Source organism: Trichosurus vulpecula, chromosome 5 (assembly GCF_011100635.1).
Source record: "Trichosurus vulpecula isolate mTriVul1 chromosome 5, mTriVul1.pri, whole genome shotgun sequence".
In the NCBI taxonomy this organism is placed as follows: Eukaryota; Metazoa; Chordata; class Mammalia; order Diprotodontia; family Phalangeridae; genus Trichosurus; species Trichosurus vulpecula.
The window spans coordinates 47,216,725-47,235,193 of record NC_050577.1 but is presented as its reverse complement, the minus strand read 5'-3'; the positions used below and the strand labels follow the sequence as shown (position 1 = coordinate 47,235,193).

The 18,469-nt window shown below is 38.9% G+C and overlaps 1 protein-coding gene across 1 annotated transcript in view; it reads right to left on the bottom strand.

Moving 5' to 3' along the window:
- TMC2 (transmembrane channel like 2) overlaps nucleotides 1-18,469 on the bottom strand; it is a 78,465-nt gene that overhangs the window by 13,634 nt on the left and 46,362 nt on the right. Inside the window, exons 14-17 of the mRNA XM_036760508.1 lie at nucleotides 15,040-15,168; nucleotides 9,396-9,463; nucleotides 8,264-8,503; nucleotides 4,395-4,520 (exon numbers count right to left, since the gene is read on the bottom strand). Coding sequence (XP_036616403.1) covers nucleotides 4,395-4,520; nucleotides 8,264-8,503; nucleotides 9,396-9,463; nucleotides 15,040-15,168 — 563 coding nt within the window. The remainder of the gene's footprint in view (nucleotides 1-4,394; nucleotides 4,521-8,263; nucleotides 8,504-9,395; nucleotides 9,464-15,039; nucleotides 15,169-18,469) is intronic.

Here is an 18,469-nt window from a genome sequence, read left to right as displayed (position 1 = left end):
TGCTAGATACTATGTTAAGAGCTAGGAATGTGGAGAAAGGCAAATACATTGTCCCTACCCCCAGGAGCTGGCATTTTATTTAATGGAAGGGCAGGACAAGAGCTCTTGGAGCAACGCTCTCCCATGAAAGTTAGGCTAGCTTTTCTTCAAAAGGTATTGAAGTCATTTCTGAGACTGGATTGGGTCGGGGGGTGGGGGGGGGGCTCAAGGCATTGATATCACTCCCAAACAAGCAAACAAAAACAAATGAGGAGCTCCAGGTGCACTTGGCTGATGCACTAAGATGGCTGACTCAGAGGAAAGAGAGATTCACTCAGCTGAATCAACTCAGCATCCTCAATGCCTACCCTTAGTGAAGATTCTTTTCCTGCTATGGCTAAATGTCTCCTTTGGATAACAGTCAAATAACCTACATGTATCTCATTTCATTCCAATATTGAACACAAACTATCAGCGGACTGGCTTGTATCAGGACCAGTCCAGAATAACGTGGCAGTAAATAGTTTGGAAATGACTAAGGTAAAATGAGGTAACTCTTGACTCATTGGGAATTCCTACTTTAAAAGGAAGAAACTGAGGCCGAGATGACAATTGACTTGTCTAAGGTCATAAAACTAGTAAGAGGCAAGATTTGAACTCAGATCTTCCCATCTTCAAGCGTTGTGCTCTATCTGCTGTACCGCTTGGCTTTCCCCAGTGACTTTGCTATTTCTGGCCCCATTGCCTCCCAGTTTGTCCACAGAGAAGGATATATATCTTTTTAGTTTAAATGAGATGTTCGTCAAGCACTTTGCCAATGTTACTGCATTATATCAATGTGAGGGATTATTATTATAATTGTTATTTCATTCATCTCTTTTTTTTTAATGGGTGGCAAATTTGGTTAGAAGTGGCCATGAGACAAGTGGTCTTGTGGATAGAGTGCTAGACCTAGAGTTGGGAAGACCTGAGTTCAAATTCAACCTCAGATACTTATTAGGTGTGTGACCCTGGGCAAATCACTTAACCACTGTTTGCCTCAATGTCCTGATCTGTAAAATGGGAACCATAACAGTACCTACCTCCTAGGTTTGTTGTGAGGATCAAAAGAGATATTTGTAAAACATTTTGCAAACCTTAAAGTGATACACAAATTCTATTCTTCTTTTATCATTAATTTATTCTTCATTTATAAAATGGCTAGCATAATTAATTTTTGTAATTGAATGAGAGTGCTGGGATGCTAGTTTATCTCTGTAGACTCATATCAGGCATCTTTGAGACAACTGCGTTATCCAAGAAGACAATGTGGATTTTATACATGTGCCTTACCATTTCTTCCACTATGGCTCCATACTTTGAAAGCTTTTCATTCCATGTATTTTGGAGGAACTATGGAAATTCAGTATGAAGACATCTATTAATACATGGTTCTTAAATTTTTGTGGGTCATCATTATGTCCAGACAATTGCGAATGACAATTTGGTCTGTAATAATGCTTCAATTCCAATCTAGTTCCTTTGTTGAGTTCTCCAGGATTTGTTTTTGGAGTTTGTTGTCGTTAATAACATCCTCCCCCCCCCCAAGTACTTAAGCACTTCATTAAATATTGTGTTAATCTATGCTGTGTTTGAATCTGGACACTTTCCCCAAAGGCAAGGCTGTCAGTGCTCTCATCAATTTGGAATTCAGTCTTCTATTATCTGCTATGTTCTGGGAGATTCACTGTTGTTATACAGTGTGATCAAGATTTTTATTTCCCAAACTTAAAGATTAGGTTTATCCCATTTTTCTCAGAACTCTCTGGTAAGATAGGCAAATATTATGTTTGTTTTGCAGGTGGAGAGACTGAAATAAATAAGAGTTAAGTGTCTTCTTCAAGGCTACAGAGCAATTTAACTACTGAACTACTTTCAACCCTTTGAGTAATTGGTAGCACCAATCTTAAATGCTTGTATCCAACTCCTCTTTTTGCTAGGCAGCCCTGGCCCTTGGCATGTACAACTTTTTCAAAGGATATGCTTAATAATCCCCGTCATCTCCCAGCATTTAAGCTAGTGTAAGGTGTGCTAACGAGGTTGGAAGGCATCTGGAGGCTGTAACCTGGGATACAACTTCCTAATGGTCACATCTCTGGGTAAATTGTTACTAGAGAACAGAGCTGGGACCATGGTGACAGGAGACCCTCTTGCTTAGTGGTCTTTTCTGCTTTCTTTCTGAGACAAAGGTGGTTTTGATGAGGTGTTTGTGCTTGGACCCTAAATCCTAACAGCCTCTGCTTGGGTGCCTGTGCCTGAACCCCAAGTTCAAAATACATCCAGTTCTCATAAACACATCTCATTCCCAAAACATTCTATCCCAGCCTGCCCCAACTTATCTCTGCTTCTTCCTTTGCAATCAGCTATGTACAACTATAGATTGAATTCTAGATGCTGATAATTGACTGAACACTGAGTCACAACCATATTTACTATTCACTGCCGTTTCTAACATGTATCCTAGACCTAGTATTTTGTCTAACAAGACATTAGATAAGAAACTATTCCCTTTAGCCCCTGACAGTGAACTTAGTGACTTTTCACAGTAAAGACCACACCCGTAGTAACCTCCCTGTGGGCTCTTTCCTAGAGAACTCTGGGTAATATGCCTACACAGTAGATACTAAATGTGCATGTTCCTTTAAGAACTAACCACTCCTTGAACACGCCCTAAACCACTCCCTAATCCCACCCCCAAACACCTAACTGACATGCCCCCCCCCATCCCCTATTAGCTTCTGTAAAGGCTCCCCCTGCACCTCTGTATGGTTGCAGGTTCCCTAAGGACTCTTGCTCACTTTATTTATGTAAAGCGTAATAAATCTTTGCCTCCTTGACTTAAAGAATGCTTGTGTCTGCGAACTCATTTCAGGCGGCCCCTTCCTGGGAACTTTGGTTTGGGATCCCTGCATCCCTGGCTTTCTTCTCCCCCCTCTACATTTGTTTCTCGCTCTACAATTTCCTTTCTTTAGTCCAGCTAAGGTACTGTTCAATGTATTTCTTCCCTTTGTTGTAATTTCCGAAATCTAATCTTTCTTTGGACTCGGGCTAATGCCATTTTGCCGTCATGACCTCATTGGACACCCAATCTTTAAAGCATTACTGGAAAGTGAATCATGGGGCAAGAAAGGTTGTGACTTGTAGGAACTACCATGTGCAATCTGGCTTCACTTTTGTATCTTTGAGATCATTTCTACCTTGGGGGGGGGGGGGGTGCGCTGTCCTTGGTACTGACTCTTCTGCTTTCTAAAAGACTCTGCTAAAAATCCTGGAGGCGAATTTCAAAGAGGATGGAAACATTGTGCTTTTTAATAAATCAGCTGCAGTAAACCACTGAAGACTCGGGAAGTAAAGGGAGGTTTGTGGATAGCCAGAAGTGTGGCAAGAAGACTGAGGAAAGTGTGGAACTGTATTCACATGCTCTTTGGGTCTCTGGGATGGTGAAAGGGCAGAGACAGTTTACCTTAGCATATGTGTAAGTGTGGGTCACAATAAGAATAACTCTGGAAGAAGGAACACTTCTCTACAAATAAAAACAAACAAAACTAAGCATAAATACTTAAAGTTCAAGGTCTTGGAGGCCCAATCTAATATAGGCAACTATTGATTACTCACATTAAGAAAGGGTGCCCTTGTGTGGATAATCAATTATCCCCAGGTAAGAAGCCATCTACATTTTTCTGGTGTCATTGTAACTGTCTCAATAATATTTTACTTAAATTGATGTAGCATCTATTTACATTTCATAAATATAGGAAAGAAGTTGGCATATGGGGGGAATCTGTGTGAGTTAGAGAGGAATAGGGGGTAGAGGGTGCCATGTAGCACAGGAAAGCTTCTGTTTTTTTTTAAATTGCTGGGAATGATCAAGACATGGTTGCATAGTTTCATTAGGGCCTAATTTTTTCCACTTAGTGGGATACTACTGACCAAGTGCAGACCAAGAACAAAAAGGTAGAGGTAATTAAAACCCTCCATCCTTCTGTCCATATCTCCATTATAGTCTAGTTTTACTGGGGGAGGTGCCACACACAACCCAGAAAAGAGTTGACTTTGGGAGAAGGGATTTTCATGGCACCAAAACAGGAGTATTTTGGTCACCACTGTTTTGAATTCACCTCCCTTCTCTCATATCTTCCTTATTCTCTGGTGAGAAATTCTTTGGGGATCGCCAAAGAGGAAGCCAAATGCCTTCTTGGCTTTTTTTTGTGAAGTTTGGAGTTGAGAGGGAAACTTATTTGTCTAAAGTACCTTGGGAAGCAAGAATATGAGACCAGAAAATAGTCCATGTTTCCAGAAGTTGCAGAGAAAAGACTAGGGTGGGAAGTATCACAAGATACTGGCATGCAAGTAGACAGGGTCCACATCCAACTCACGCCATGAGTAGAATGGCAGGTATGATGAGGCCTGGATTTGCTATATAACCAAAGATCTTGCTGACAAAGGTTGGGAAATCATTCTCAATGGTTTCCTGGATGACATCATACATTCTGGTTTTCCCACTAGGAAGAAGAGAGGACTGGTCAGCCACACATTAATTTTTTATCATCGTTATGATTTATATAATTAGCAATTGTGTTCCTGCTATTTTAAGTTGTGTTACTCCTGTCAATACAGAATAGACAAGTCTCATTGCTAATATGGCAGAGATATAGACTGTTCAAAGGAAGACTATTAGTGTAAATCACATCTATAATAGAACTAAAAACAGAATTTTTAGTTTATATCTATATTTTCTGTTTTCCTTTCCCATAGACTCATGTCTGCACATATCACAACACATTGTACTCTCAATAATCATACCTTTACATTCTCTTTATTTCTTCTGTTTCTCTTTCCTTTTTCTGTAATGTATTTTACCATTTTTCTTCTACCCTTGTACCCTCATTCCACCATTGGTGAGTTCCACCCAGACCTTCCATTTTGAGGAAGGTCCCAGATAAGTGATCCATCCTTCACTTGGTAGACTTTGCCTCCCTGATTCAGTGTAGGTATCTTTGTCTACTCCTGCTTTGGAGCTCCCTTTAAGTACTATCTTTCCCCATTAGAATGTAAGCTACTTGAGGGTTGAGACTGCCTTTCATTTTGTTTGTATTTCTGTCTCTAGCACTTAGCACAGTGCCTGGCACATATTAAGTGCTTAATGAATGATTGTTGACTTGACTTTTTCTTGCTAGATCTTCTCTTACTTCTCTTATATACTTGTATCCTTCTCTGTTGATAAGTTTGTGTCTTTACACTCTCTCCTTTTTGTTTATTTTAAAAATCTTATTTGATTTTGAGTTTACATGAACAAACATGGACATTTCAATATGAGAGTTAATAGCTCAAATTTATGAAGTTCTTAAGGTTTTGCAAAGGGTTTTGTGTGTGTTATATCATTTGGTCCTCATAGTAACATTGTAAGGTAGGTGCTATTATTGTCCATATTTTATAGATGAGGAAACTGAGTTTGAGATTAATTAAGTGATGTGAATAGAGTCACACAACACCATGAGATAAATAATAGATTTAAGGGATGGACTTTTACAACAACAGAATATTTAGGATCATTGTAAGTATTGTACTTTCCAAAATGTGATCCAGTCTGATTTACTATAAAATTCTGTTGCTTCCTACTTGTCCATCTGCAAGGTCTATCCAAAATATGCATTTTGAGAGACTAACTTGATGGGCTTCCTGTTCTGTAGCATGCCATAGTCTGGGCTGTATACATTTTTCATCCACTTTATTTCTCTGGTGTGGATGGCCACATCTTTTGCATTGTTGTGGATTTCACTAAGGAGGTTGTGGAGTATGTTGGGGTTTGATAGAATTAGTACAATAGGAATTAAATATGTGAATAGGAGCATTTGAAGAAACTTAACATATATATGGAATCCTTCTGGCTGAGCATTGTGTTAGATATCTTCCATCAATGGCACATCTTTTAGGTGAATATGTGCCTCCTTGTTTATACTTTTCTTTATACCTATATATTTGCAGATATCCTCTTAGAAATGTTCTCTATTGACACTGCTATCTCAATTATACAGAGGGGATAACCTATAATGATCAAGGAATATGTCCAAGTTGACTCTATAGAGCCTGTAGTGAAACTGGCATAGATCCGGGGCCTCCTGATTCCTTTTCCAGTCTTCAGTCCAGGGGCCTAGAATGCTCCTTTGCCTTTCAAAAAGAAGATATCAGGTTTATGGAGTTTTGCAGTCCTTTCTCTCTCTTCCCGTCCCCACCCTCACCCCACCCACAACTTTCTACCACCTGGCATTAGAACTTCTGCAAAGTTGTGGTCAGGAGATAGAGAGGAACTGAACCAATCAGAAAGCATTTATTAAACACCTACTCTGTTCAGGCATTGTGCTAGGTTCTGGGGTTAAAAATACAAAGAATGATACAATCTTTGCTCACAAGGAGTTACAATCTAATAGAATGAAGTAGCAATGAAGTCTCAATCAGTCCACTCTTTATTCTCCTTGTTCATAGTTTTGGCAAATGGTTAAATAGAAAAGGGTAGGCTGAATTTATGGTCTAAAACAAAGTGTGGAGGACAGTAGTACATTTCCCTGATCACTTTTTCCACTTCTTTTATTAGCACCAAAGATCAAGACTGGGTTACATTTGAATGGGCAGAATCTATGATGTTTTCTTACTAGTGATATCATGCCAGAAAGGCACAAAGTGTGAGAGAGATATTTATAAACTGTGTGCCTGCCTCCCTTCTCTCCACCCCCCAACACAGCGTAATCAAATTAAAAATGAATGATCAGAATCCAAAATATACTCTTGAAATCCTAATTCTGTCTCCTGTACAGAAGCAAATAAGTATGCCCTGGAGTACAATAGCTGATTTAACAAGCCGATGACAGGCCATTTCTTTAAGCCCTCTGAAGATTTCTAGCTAGTGCTCTGTTCATTAGCAAAAGCTCAGGACCATGCAACCAAAGATCCAATTTGTCCAGATTTGCTGCCTTCCTCTGACTAAGATAAGATGTTGTGTCTCTGCATCCAATTAGGGCTTGATTAGCATGCCAGGGCCAGCCAAGGCCAAGGCAGAAACATGGGAAGAAATACTCTTGGGGGAGCCAAGGTGAACTAGGCTTGAGTCTGTAAAGCTTTGTCATTGGGTGAGCTAAGCATCCAATTGTATTTAACCAACACCATGTCTTGCCATCCCTCTCCCCTTCTAGTTGGTCCAATTTACTGTTTGTTTTACTGGAAAGTCAGATTCAATGGCCAATGTGTAAATTCTGGGTACTTTCCACCAGTTTATAAATCATCCTTACCCCAGTCCACCTTCCTTAGAAAAACTTTCACCATGAATCCTATAGATGACTCTTTTATGGTTCCCTAAGCACTGTGATAGGGAGTAGAATGGAAACTTCTTGAGAACTGAGACTTTTCATTTTTGTCTTTGTATTCCTAGCATGTAGGACTGTGGCATACACATAGCAAGTGCCTAATGAATGTTTGTTTTGTTTACAAAGTAATAAAATCAGCCCTTTGTCCTTCCAGGTCTCCATATTCATCCACTTGGAATTTGTCTTCTAAATGGGAAAAGGGAAGGGAACAAGCATTTATTAAGTGCCTACTATGTGCCAAGTACTGTGCTAAGCACTTTATGAATATTATCTATTTTATAGGATTAAGAGCTGGAAGTGAATTTAAAAGTCATTAGAAAAAATGATTATGTGGCATCTTTCATTTTTATCACTAATATTTCTTGGTGTATTTCTTCCCCACTCAAAGAGCTATTCCCATAACAAAGTATAAAGAAAAAAATTGATAAAATGAAATAATATGTTGGAAAACTCCAACATTATAGATAGTATTCCATACTCATAGGTTACTGCCTCCAAATGGATATGGGGAAAGTTAATCTCATTTTGTAAATAGGCAAAGTGAGGCCCAGAGAAATGACTTGCAAGAGGTAACACAAGTAGCAAAGCTGGGATTTGACCTTAGGTTCTCTGACATTAAACCCATCACTCTTCCCCCTTCTTTTTTCCCTCTTAAGTCTCATGGTAATTAGAAGAATTTATGATTAACTGAGAGCAAAGATCATTACTCCATTTCAAATGAGGAAACTGAGGCACATAGAGGTTAAGCAATTAAGTTGAGACTCACACCTAAGAGTTCTGATATGAGCCCAATGCTTGTTCTCAAGTCTGGACCCAAGCTATGGATTTGATCACATAAAACGAAGATTAGAGTGCTGGGTTTTTTTGCACATATGCATGCATTGTACCTGAATGGTCCACAGTCAAAAGAAGGTGGCAGGGACATGATGGTATAAGCCACTGGCAAGAGACTGAGAAACAGGACCAGTAGTAACAAGCCCATGTAAAAATTATTGGATTTGGAGGCCTTGAAAACCCGTTCATGGGGAACGTTGCTGCTCATCACTGCCCAGCACTGAAAATACATGGAGGTCAATAAGCGTAGCACATTAATTCCAACTAGTCCAGGTGCATAAAAGGAGCCCATCCTGAAAAACAAAACCAAAACCAAACGTAAACAGAAGGGAATAGGAAAAGTGGGGCAATGGGAGTCTTTCCATAGCAATGGGAAGAAGGCTCTGTGAGGGGAGGAGTTGGAGAGCTCCACTCAGCTTATTTTCTAGTTCATGAAGCTATTCATAATGAAATCTTCCAACATGTGAGAGAGGCAATAAGGCAAAGGGGAGAAGAGGATAGATTGAGAATCAGGAGGCTTGAGTTCTAATCTTAACTTTTCTATTGTCCAACTGAGTGACCACTGGCAAATCACCCTTATCTGAGTTTCTACCTACACAAAATAAAGTTGGTTTTCAAAAAAATTATTTGAGCCCTTTAAATGAAGGGCAAAGGCTAATGACTAATACTACTCTATTAGAACTTCTAAAATTCAGGAGAGTGTCTGGAAGAAACTAGTGATGCCCTTCTATATTCTTTCCTCTAAGTATACCATTTAGAAAGAGGACCAATGAATCACTAATGCTCATGTCAAAGTCTCATATGTTAACACTTTTCTGTTTAGGCAAGAGGATTTTGCTAAAGAAAATAGCACAAGGGTGCAACCAGAGTGGCTGGTTTCTTTGGGGAAATGGACTCCTGCTTAAGCCACATGGGGAAAGCCCGGAGAGCAAGATGAGACCAAGTGGGAAGGTGACACAGAATCATTAAATGTAAAAGCTGAGAAGTACAATCATTTTATAGTTGAGGAAACTGAGTTCCATTGAGATGAATTGATTTGCCTGTGATCACACAGTGCTATATAAATAAATAGTTTTTTAATCATCATTCACATTGAAATCATTATTCATGATTAAATCAGGAATACAATTCAATGTCTTATCTCCTCAAAGGAGGTGCCCCCTAAAAACTAAAGAAATTTCTTACCAGATCATTCCTTGGTTGAAGATCAAACCCAACACATTTCCACTGATGTCAAACTCTGAGTATGAAGGCTGCCCAAAAAGGAGAAACAGGGGAAGCATACTTAAATGAGGTCCACAAGTGGTTAGCTGTAGTTCAAGCTGAGGTTGTATAACATTTACAGTACCAACCACAGACTGTTAGTATTGAAGGCCAACTGTAGCTGGTAGCCATCACCACCATTCTCCCGCTGGGACTCCCTTCCTTTGATGTTACTTTGGATTTTTAGGAGGACATATTCTTAAAACTAAACAATATTCTTAAAACATATTCTTAAAACTAAACAATACTGGCTGTTAGAATATAAAACCTTTGAGGCTAAAGACTTTTTAAAAATCTTTCATTGTATTCCTTGTACTTTACATTGTTTCTGGTATACAATAAGCAGTTAATATATACGTCTTGACTGAGACTGAAAAAGGAAATGAAATTTGCTTTTTCTATGAATTGTGGCTTTAAAGTATTCCCTTTCTGTCTATTTGATTTAGTTTGGTCATTTACTGGGGAGCCAAGATAGGGGACTGCCTTTATTTCTTCCACCCTTGTAAGTGTGCCTTGGAGAAAATAAGCAAAGAGTGAGTTCAATAAATAAAATAGGTAGATAAATTTCATTCATTAAGTTGTGAGATGTGAAAAAAAGACCTTTGGAAAACAAGCAGAATATTTGTAAGTTCTTTCCCACCAGCATCCCCTCACATCTGTGAACCTTACTAGCGAGTGCAGGGAGTTGACTGGGATTTTTGCTTTTTGTTTTGAACTTTGTCACCACATTGTGCATTTTATAAAGTATCTAAGAACAAAGAGGAAGGAAGGACTAAAGCATGGGCATTTCTAAGGGCTGCACTTTTCATGACGCCAAAGAAGGGATTCATGGGGAGGAGTAGAGGGAGCAGCTAAGTTAAGAAGGGGGAAAATTCAACCAAATATAGAAGGAAGAAATGATCATAATCCAAAGCTTTCCTTAAAGAATTCTAGGGTCTGTGCTTTCATCTAATCAAGTTTTTGTAGCTCTTACATCTCTAGTCTGACAAAATTTCTGAAGTATGGTAGACATTTTAAAATCAGGTCTTACCTAAGATTTATGTTTACCAACTGCCTAGCTCAGGCTCCATGCATAGTATTTATGTAATAATAGTGAATAGGTAGCACTGTAAGTGTTTGCAAAATGCTTTACAAATATTATCTCATTTGATCCTCACAACAACACTGGGTGGTGGGTGCCATTATATCACCATTTTACAGATGAGGAAATGGAGGCAGACAAAGATTAAATGACTTGCCCAGGGTCACATAGCTAGTGTCTGAGGCAGGATTTGAACTCAGATCTTCCTGATTCAATGTCGAGCATTCTATCCACTGCAATATCAGCTGTATTATGAGTTCATTGTGTTGTGCTGTATGGTTTTTACCTTTTTTCTGAAAAATTAAAAAAATTGAACTTACCCCAAAAAGGTGTACGTATACAGCAGAACAGAGAAAGAAGATTTGATATGAAATTGATTCTCCATGTTGCATTTTTCTTACTCTTTCTGGGGGCAAGTGTAAAGCTTTGCTTTAGGTAGATGAACTGAAAAGGTTCTTCTTAGCAGTAGGGTGGATGGAAATGTGACAAGATCCAGAAAACACTTCTGCAGCTGGCTCTACTTTGTCTTAAATGCAACATTCATAGTGTACCATCAGCAATTTGTATGCACAGACCCAGCCCCATCCCCAGCCCCAGGAAATCTGAGCATGTAATGGTATTGACTATTTAAGGGATGGTGTGATATTGCTTTACAAAAAAAAAAGATGTAGAGGCCAACCCAAGAAACAGTAGAACTCAGCTGTATTCCACCATTAAACAACCCAATTACCAAGTGATCTACCCTCTTAGACAAGCAGCAAATATAATTCTGATCCCCAAGGATTGAAAGTGAAAGGCTTTTGGTGAAGAGAAAAGTTGCTAGATTCTCTGAAAACCTCAGAAGGAAAAAATCCCTGGAGGGACTAAAGTGAAATTGAAAGACTTTGGCACTAAGGTTAAAAAAGCAAACCTATATGCCAAGGGAGGAAACCCCACACCCCCAAAATTGAGTATGAAAAAAGTTTTCTTGTAGGCTCCTCCTTGCTTTTAAAGATAAAAAAGGGGGGTGGGGAGGGGTAATGGCGCTGGCTGATTATTGAAATAAAAGGAACTTAACTAATGAGGTAAATAAAAATTTTTAAATCCCTTCTTCCTTCTCCTAACTTCAAGTAAAGGTCTTTGATAAAGGTCTCATTTCCAAGATATATAAGGAATGTCTTCAAATATATGAGAATAAGAGCTATTTCCTAATTGACAAATAGTCTAAGGATATGAACGGCAATTCTCAAGGGAAGAAACTGAGGTTATCTATAGCTATTTAGCTATGTGAAAGAAAAAAAAAAGCTCTAAATCACCACTAATTAGAGAAATGCAAATTATTGTAATTCTGAGATTCCACCTCATGCTTATCATATTGGCAAAAACGACAAGAAAAGGAAAAGATAAATATGGGAGGGGCTGTGGAAAAACAGGCACATTGATGGAATATTGGTAGAATGGTACAAGCATTCTAGAAAGCAATTTGTAATTATACACAAAAATTACTAAATGGTGCATATCCTTTCACCTAGCTATACCACTGCTAAGCCTATATCCAGAAGAGATTAATGAAAGAGGAGAAGGTCCTATATGTGCAAAAATATTTATGGCAGTTCTTTTTGTGGTAGCAAAAAACCCTGGAAGCTAAAGGCATACTCATCAATTGAAGAATGGATGAATATGTTGTGGTATATGAATGTGAGTGATAGAATGTGCTCTTAGAAATGAGGAACTAGATAATTTCAAAGAGGCATAGAAAAACTTATGATGCAGAGTGAAATAAGCAGAACCAGTAGGACAATTTCTACAGTTACAACATCACATAAAATAAGTGACTTTGAAAGCTGTAAGAACTATGATTGATACAAGGATCACCCACTATTCCAGAGGACCAATGATGAAACATATTGTCTACCTCCTGACAAAGAGGATGCAGAATGAGACATATTCTATTTTTGTATATAGACAACGAGGGAATTTGTTTTTTCTTGACTGTATTTGTTGCAATGAATTTGATTTTATTTTTTCTTCCTCCTCCTTTCCCCCAGTGGATTGGGAGGATAAGAGGGAGAGAAAAGAGATTTCTGTTATTTAAAAATAATAAAAAATAGAAAGTTCGGGAAAGGTTCTATAGACTTGAAATGTTACTTGAGCTTTCACATGACATTGTTTTACTTTGTTTTAAAAACCTCTTATGGAGTAAGTGCAATCTGTAAAAAGGTTCATAATGTCAAAATAAAACTCATGAATAAAACCTAAAAAAATTCAAGGACTCACTCCTCTGGTGGTTTTTTTTGTTGGCAGTGGTCAGGTACCTAGAGAGACATCTTTGCTAAGGTACTGCACAAACTATTAAATTTAGAGCCCCCAATCAATAAAACTGAAATCCAGGTGGCAATCATCCCATAGCCAGATAGTCCATTTACCCAGAACTATATAATGTCTTTGTTTTTGAATAAAGCCTAAAGCACCAGGATGATCTAGGCAACAGTCCAAGCAATGCTGTGATCCCTCACCTCCTGTGACCCTGGATGTATTCCATGTACATAATAATGCTGCATGGACCCTGTGATAGACCCTGGCTAGGAAGAAATGGCATTACCCCATTGGGAATCTGGACTCAGTCTCTGCCTCCTGAGGCTTCTGACTATATCTCTTTTGAGAAAAAAATTCTGGCTAACTTGCTATTGGGCCATGGAGGAACTACAGGCAAGCAGTGTTTGGATTCATGTATCTTTAATGGGGTGGTGGTGGGGCAGCTAGGTGGCACAGTAGATAGAGTGCCAGGCCTGGAGTCAGGAAGACCTGAGTTCCTAGGAAAGTCACTTAACCTTATTTGCATCAGTTTTCTCATCTGTAAAATGAGCTGGAGAAGGAAATGGCAAAGCAGTATCTTTGCCAAGTATTCTTGCCAAGAAAAACCCAAATGGGGTCATGAAGAAGCAGACACAACTGAAAATGACTAAACAGCAACAATCTTTAATGGGACCAAGACTCAATGGCATGGTTGGGGCAGGGGGAGAGAGGGATGGGGAAGAGCTATGCTAACAAGGAATGTAGGATTGGATTACTTTCTGTATTTTTTCCTATTCATTTCTGTTCTAAACAAATGTTTTATGTTTCTCCATAAAAAGATGTCTGTCGAATAGAATAGTTGTGATTTAGGACAATCTAAAGTGCCTCCTATGGTGTGAGGCCCTTCAAAAAGCACTAAGTACACTGGAATTGGATTGGATTGTTTATATTGCAAGGGAGCAACAAGCAAGCTTAAATAACTTTCCATGGAGACAGTAGGAATGCCAGGGAGTTGGAGAAAATGTGTATTTAAATTTTCAGAGATGCTAGTTGCTTGACAAATACTGTTTGGCTGCTAAATCTCTAGTTTGGGGGCTTTGGCCCTACAACCATGTAAGAGAACCCCAAGCTCATAAGTCATCAGTTTCATAAGTTCATAAGCTATCAATTTCATAAGCTCTTAAGCCAATTTCTCCCTGTCAAGGAGAGGACCTAAGTTTGATACAATAATTAGGACATTCCAGTCAAGGTATATCTTGAAGGAGGGGGAGAGAGAAGAGGAGGAGAAATCACAAAGCTGACTTACGACTTCTTTTAATCTTGTCCAATTCTAAGAACTTTCAGTTTTTTGGTTTATTGGATCCTAGTTGGGGAAGCTATATAAGGATTGGAACTTCAGTAGATGGCTCTCAAAGCAGGATGTTTTTTTCATCTTGATGGCAGATATCCATGGCTGAACTAGGAAGAAGGACCCTAATGTAGTTGGATTGTGGTTTGAGTCAATCTGTTATTGCTCCATTCGTGGCATGAAAATGAGAAAGGCAACACTGCCAAAATGCCAACATCAGTTGAACTGATTTAACTGAATAGGATGGGACAAGGACTGGTTTTCTTTTTCTTTTTGTATCCCCTGCACCCAGCCCAGTGCTTTGCAGAGAGTAGGTATTTCATTAATGCCTGTTGAATGAATTATGAAATAATTGATTATGAAAGGGCCTTTCTCAAGGTTTATTCCAAAGGAATGGACCAAGAGTCATGCCATTATTTGATTTGTCTAGCGCTTCCTGAAATGACAGAAGTTTTCTTACGTTATTTTTCTCTTCTTCTTCTTTCCCTATGATTCTATTTTTGCTTTACCCTCTTTCTCTCTCCTTTACTCTCCTGGTCTTCTGGCCTCATTAATAAATCTTTCCATGCTCACATATCTATGGCATCCATCTAAGTAACATCTAAATTTATTGACTAAATTTTCCTTACATCAAAGACCACCATTTTAGAAGGTCATAGTATAAATTAAACTGGAATAAGCTATGTTTTTCCTTCTTCAAGCAAATCTCCTGGCTTGTACAAAATGCGGAATAGACACTTCCATTCTCTGAAATAGCAAATAGGCTGTCCTTAGGCATTAAAAAAAATCCATCAACTACATATAAAAATAAAATAAAGGAGTTAAAAACATTTGTACCAAAAGCCTATAAAACAATGACCTACAAATCCTGCCTCCAGGTCCCAACACCAGCAGTAGTTCATGAATCTGACAAAGCAAGCCCGGAGGAAGTCTCCCAGCAGGATGGTTATAAATGTCACCAGGATGTCAGACACTGTGAGTCTCACAAATTCCTGAAAAGGGAAGCAAAGAAAAGGGCAGTCAGTAGTTGTAGTTTTTCCCCAACTCTTCCTCAAGGCTGTCAGTAATCCTCTCGACTTCTACCCATTGATTTTTGGGGTCAATAGTGTTGCTTCTATCCTGGATCTGAAGTGGGTCCTCCTGATTTATTTTGAGAGGATCACTACAATCTCATTCCCTATTTAAGAGACAGTAGGACTCAAAAACAGACCGAAAATGCAAGAGTCAGGGGTTCTGTTGACATCTTGGATCAGATCACAGTGACACCTTCCTGTTTCTTGATGTTTTCTTCAATACAATGAGAAGAGCTCCACATTTTTTCTAGTTATTAGAAGGCACAAAACAGGAGGACTCCACAAATCTTTGGAAGGATGGACTCAATAAGAGTTGTCTGCAAGGGTCCAACTGTCCACTTATTCCAGATGTTTTTATGTGTTGCTCATTGCCATCACATCTGGGTGCTTTGTTAGTAACAGAAGTCCAAGGGAACTCTTACCAGTTCTCTCCACCACTCCACATAGCATAGGCTTTAGCCAATTTAATAAGAATTCACTAAGGACATAGTGTATACAATGCATTGTGGTAGGCATTAGGGATGCACAAAAGACCTGACAAACCCTATTTCCCATCTCAGTGCCTTTGCACTGATTGTCCCCCATGCTTGGAATGCATTCTCTCCTCACTTCAATCTCTTAGAAGCTATTTCCTTTCTTTTTTCTTCTTTTCTTTCTTTTCTTTTTTTTTTTTTGGCCATTCCACTTTTATTTTTTTATTAATTTATTTTTAGTTTTCAACATTCACTTCCACATTGAGTTCCAAATTTTATCCCCATTTCTCTCCTCCCCCACCTCAAGACAGTGAGCATTCTGATTACCCCTTCCCCCAATTTGCCCTCCCTACTATCACCTCCCCTTCTCTTATCCCCTTCCCTTCTATTTTCCTTTAGGGCAAGATAGATTTCTATACCCCATTGCCGGTATATCTTATTTCCCAGTTGCATGTAAAAACAGTTTTTAACATTGATTTCTAAAACTTTGAGTTTCACATTTTCTCCTCTCCTCCCTCCCCACCCACCCTCATTGAGAAGGCAAGAAATTCAATATAGGTTATACATGTATAGTCATGGAAAACAATTCCATAACAGTCCTATTGTGAAAGACTAACTATATTTCCCTCTAGCCTATCCCACCCCTCATTTATTCTATTCTCTCCTTTGAACCCTGTCCCTCCTCAAAAGTGTTTGCTTCTGATTACCCCTACTCTCATTTGTCCTCCCTTCTACCATCTCCCCTCTTATCCTCTTCCTCCCTACTTTCCTGTAAGGTAATATAAATTTTCATACCCAATTGAGTGTGTATTTTATTCCCTCCTTAAGCCAAATCTGATGAGAGTAAGGTTTACTCACTTTCTCTCACTTCCCCCCTCTTCCTCTCCATTGTAAAAACTTATTCTTGCCTCTTTTATGTAAGATAATTTACCCCATTCTATCTCTCCCTTTCTCTTTTTCCAAGTACATTCCTCTCTCACCCCTTAATTTTATTTTTTAAATATCATCCCTTCATATTCAACTCACTCTGTGTGCATGCTCTCTCTCTCTCTCTCTCTCTCTCTCTCTCTCTCTCTCTCAATATAGATATAGACATATTCCCTCCACCTACCTTAATACTGAGAAAAGTCTCATGAGTTACAAATATTATCTTTCCATGTAGGAATGTAAACAATTCAACTTTAATAAGTCCCTTATGATTTCTCTTTCCTCTTTACCTTTTCATGCTTCTCTTGATTCTTGTATTTGAAAGTCAAATTTTCTATTCAGCTCTGGTCTTTTCATCGAGAATTCTTGAAAGTCCTCTATTTTATTGAAAATTCATATTTTGTCCTGGAGTATTATACTCAGTTTTGCTGGGTAGGTGATTCTTGGTTGAAATCCTAGCTCCTTTGACTTCTGGAATATCATATTCCAAGCCCTTTGATCCCTTAATATAGAAGCTGCTAGATCTTGTGTTATCCTGATCGTGTTTCCACAATACTTGAATTGTTTCTTTCTGGCTGCTTGCAATATTTTCGCCTTGACCTGGGAACTCTGGAATTTGGCTACAATATTCCTAGGAGTTTTCCTTTTGGGATCTCTTTCAGGAGGCAATTGGTGTATTCTTTCAATTTCTATTTTCCCCTCTAGTTCTAGAATATCAGGGAAGTTTTCCTTGATAATTTCTTGAAAGATGATGTCTAGGATGTTTTTTGATCATGGCTTTCAGGTAGTCCAATAATTTTTAAATTATCTCTCCTGGATCTATTTTCCAGATCAGTGGTTTTTCCAATGAGATATTTCACATTGTCTTCTATCTTTTCATTCTTTTGGTTTTGTTTTATAATTTCTTGATTTCTCAAAAAGTCATTAGGTTCCATTTGCTCCATTCTAATTTTTAAGGAATTATTTTCTTCAGTGAACTTTTGGACCACCTTTTCCATTTGGCTCATTCTGCTTTTTAAGGCAGTCTTCTGCTCATTGGCTTTTTGGAGCTCTTTTGCCATTTGGGTTAGTCTATTTTTAAGGTGTTATTTTATTCAGCATTTTTGCAAGCTGTTGACTTGTTTTTCATGATTTTCTTGCCTCACTCTCATTTCTCTCCCCAATTTTTCCTCTACTTCCCTTACTTGATTTTCAAAATCTTTTTTGAAAATGGCCTAAGACCAGTTCATGTTTTTCTTGGAGGCTTTGGATGTAGGAGCTTTGACTTTGTTGTTTTCTTCTGGTTGTATGTTTTGATCTTCCTTGTCAGCAAAGTAAGATTCTATAATCTGAGTTTTTTCCCATTGTTTGCTCATTTTCCCAGCCAATTACTTGACTTTTTAATTCTTTGTTAAGGAAGGTCTCTGCTTCTAGTATGGAGGGTATACTGTCCCAAGCTTCATGTTTTCAGAGATATTTCTAGGGACATGCAAATTTTCAGTTCTTCCAAGGTTGTATGATCAAAGAAGTGTTTACTCCTCTCCTGGCCTTTGCTCTGGTATGTGAGTGACCACAAACACTCCTTTCTGCCCTGGAACTGTGAGGAGGGCTCCCCCTCCACAGCCACCACAAGCTCTGCCACACCAGTGCTCCTCCTCACCCCTGGACTCCCCCCTCCCAGGACTGTGACCCAGATCCAAGCAGGGCAAAGCAAGAGAATCCTGCCTCAGTGCCAGCAAAGAGATCCCTGCAATCCCCCTTTGATCAGCTGTTCCCCACCATTTGTGAGCAGAGCTCTGGAAGCAGCCTCTGCCACTGCTGCCAAGGCTGCGTGGTCCTGG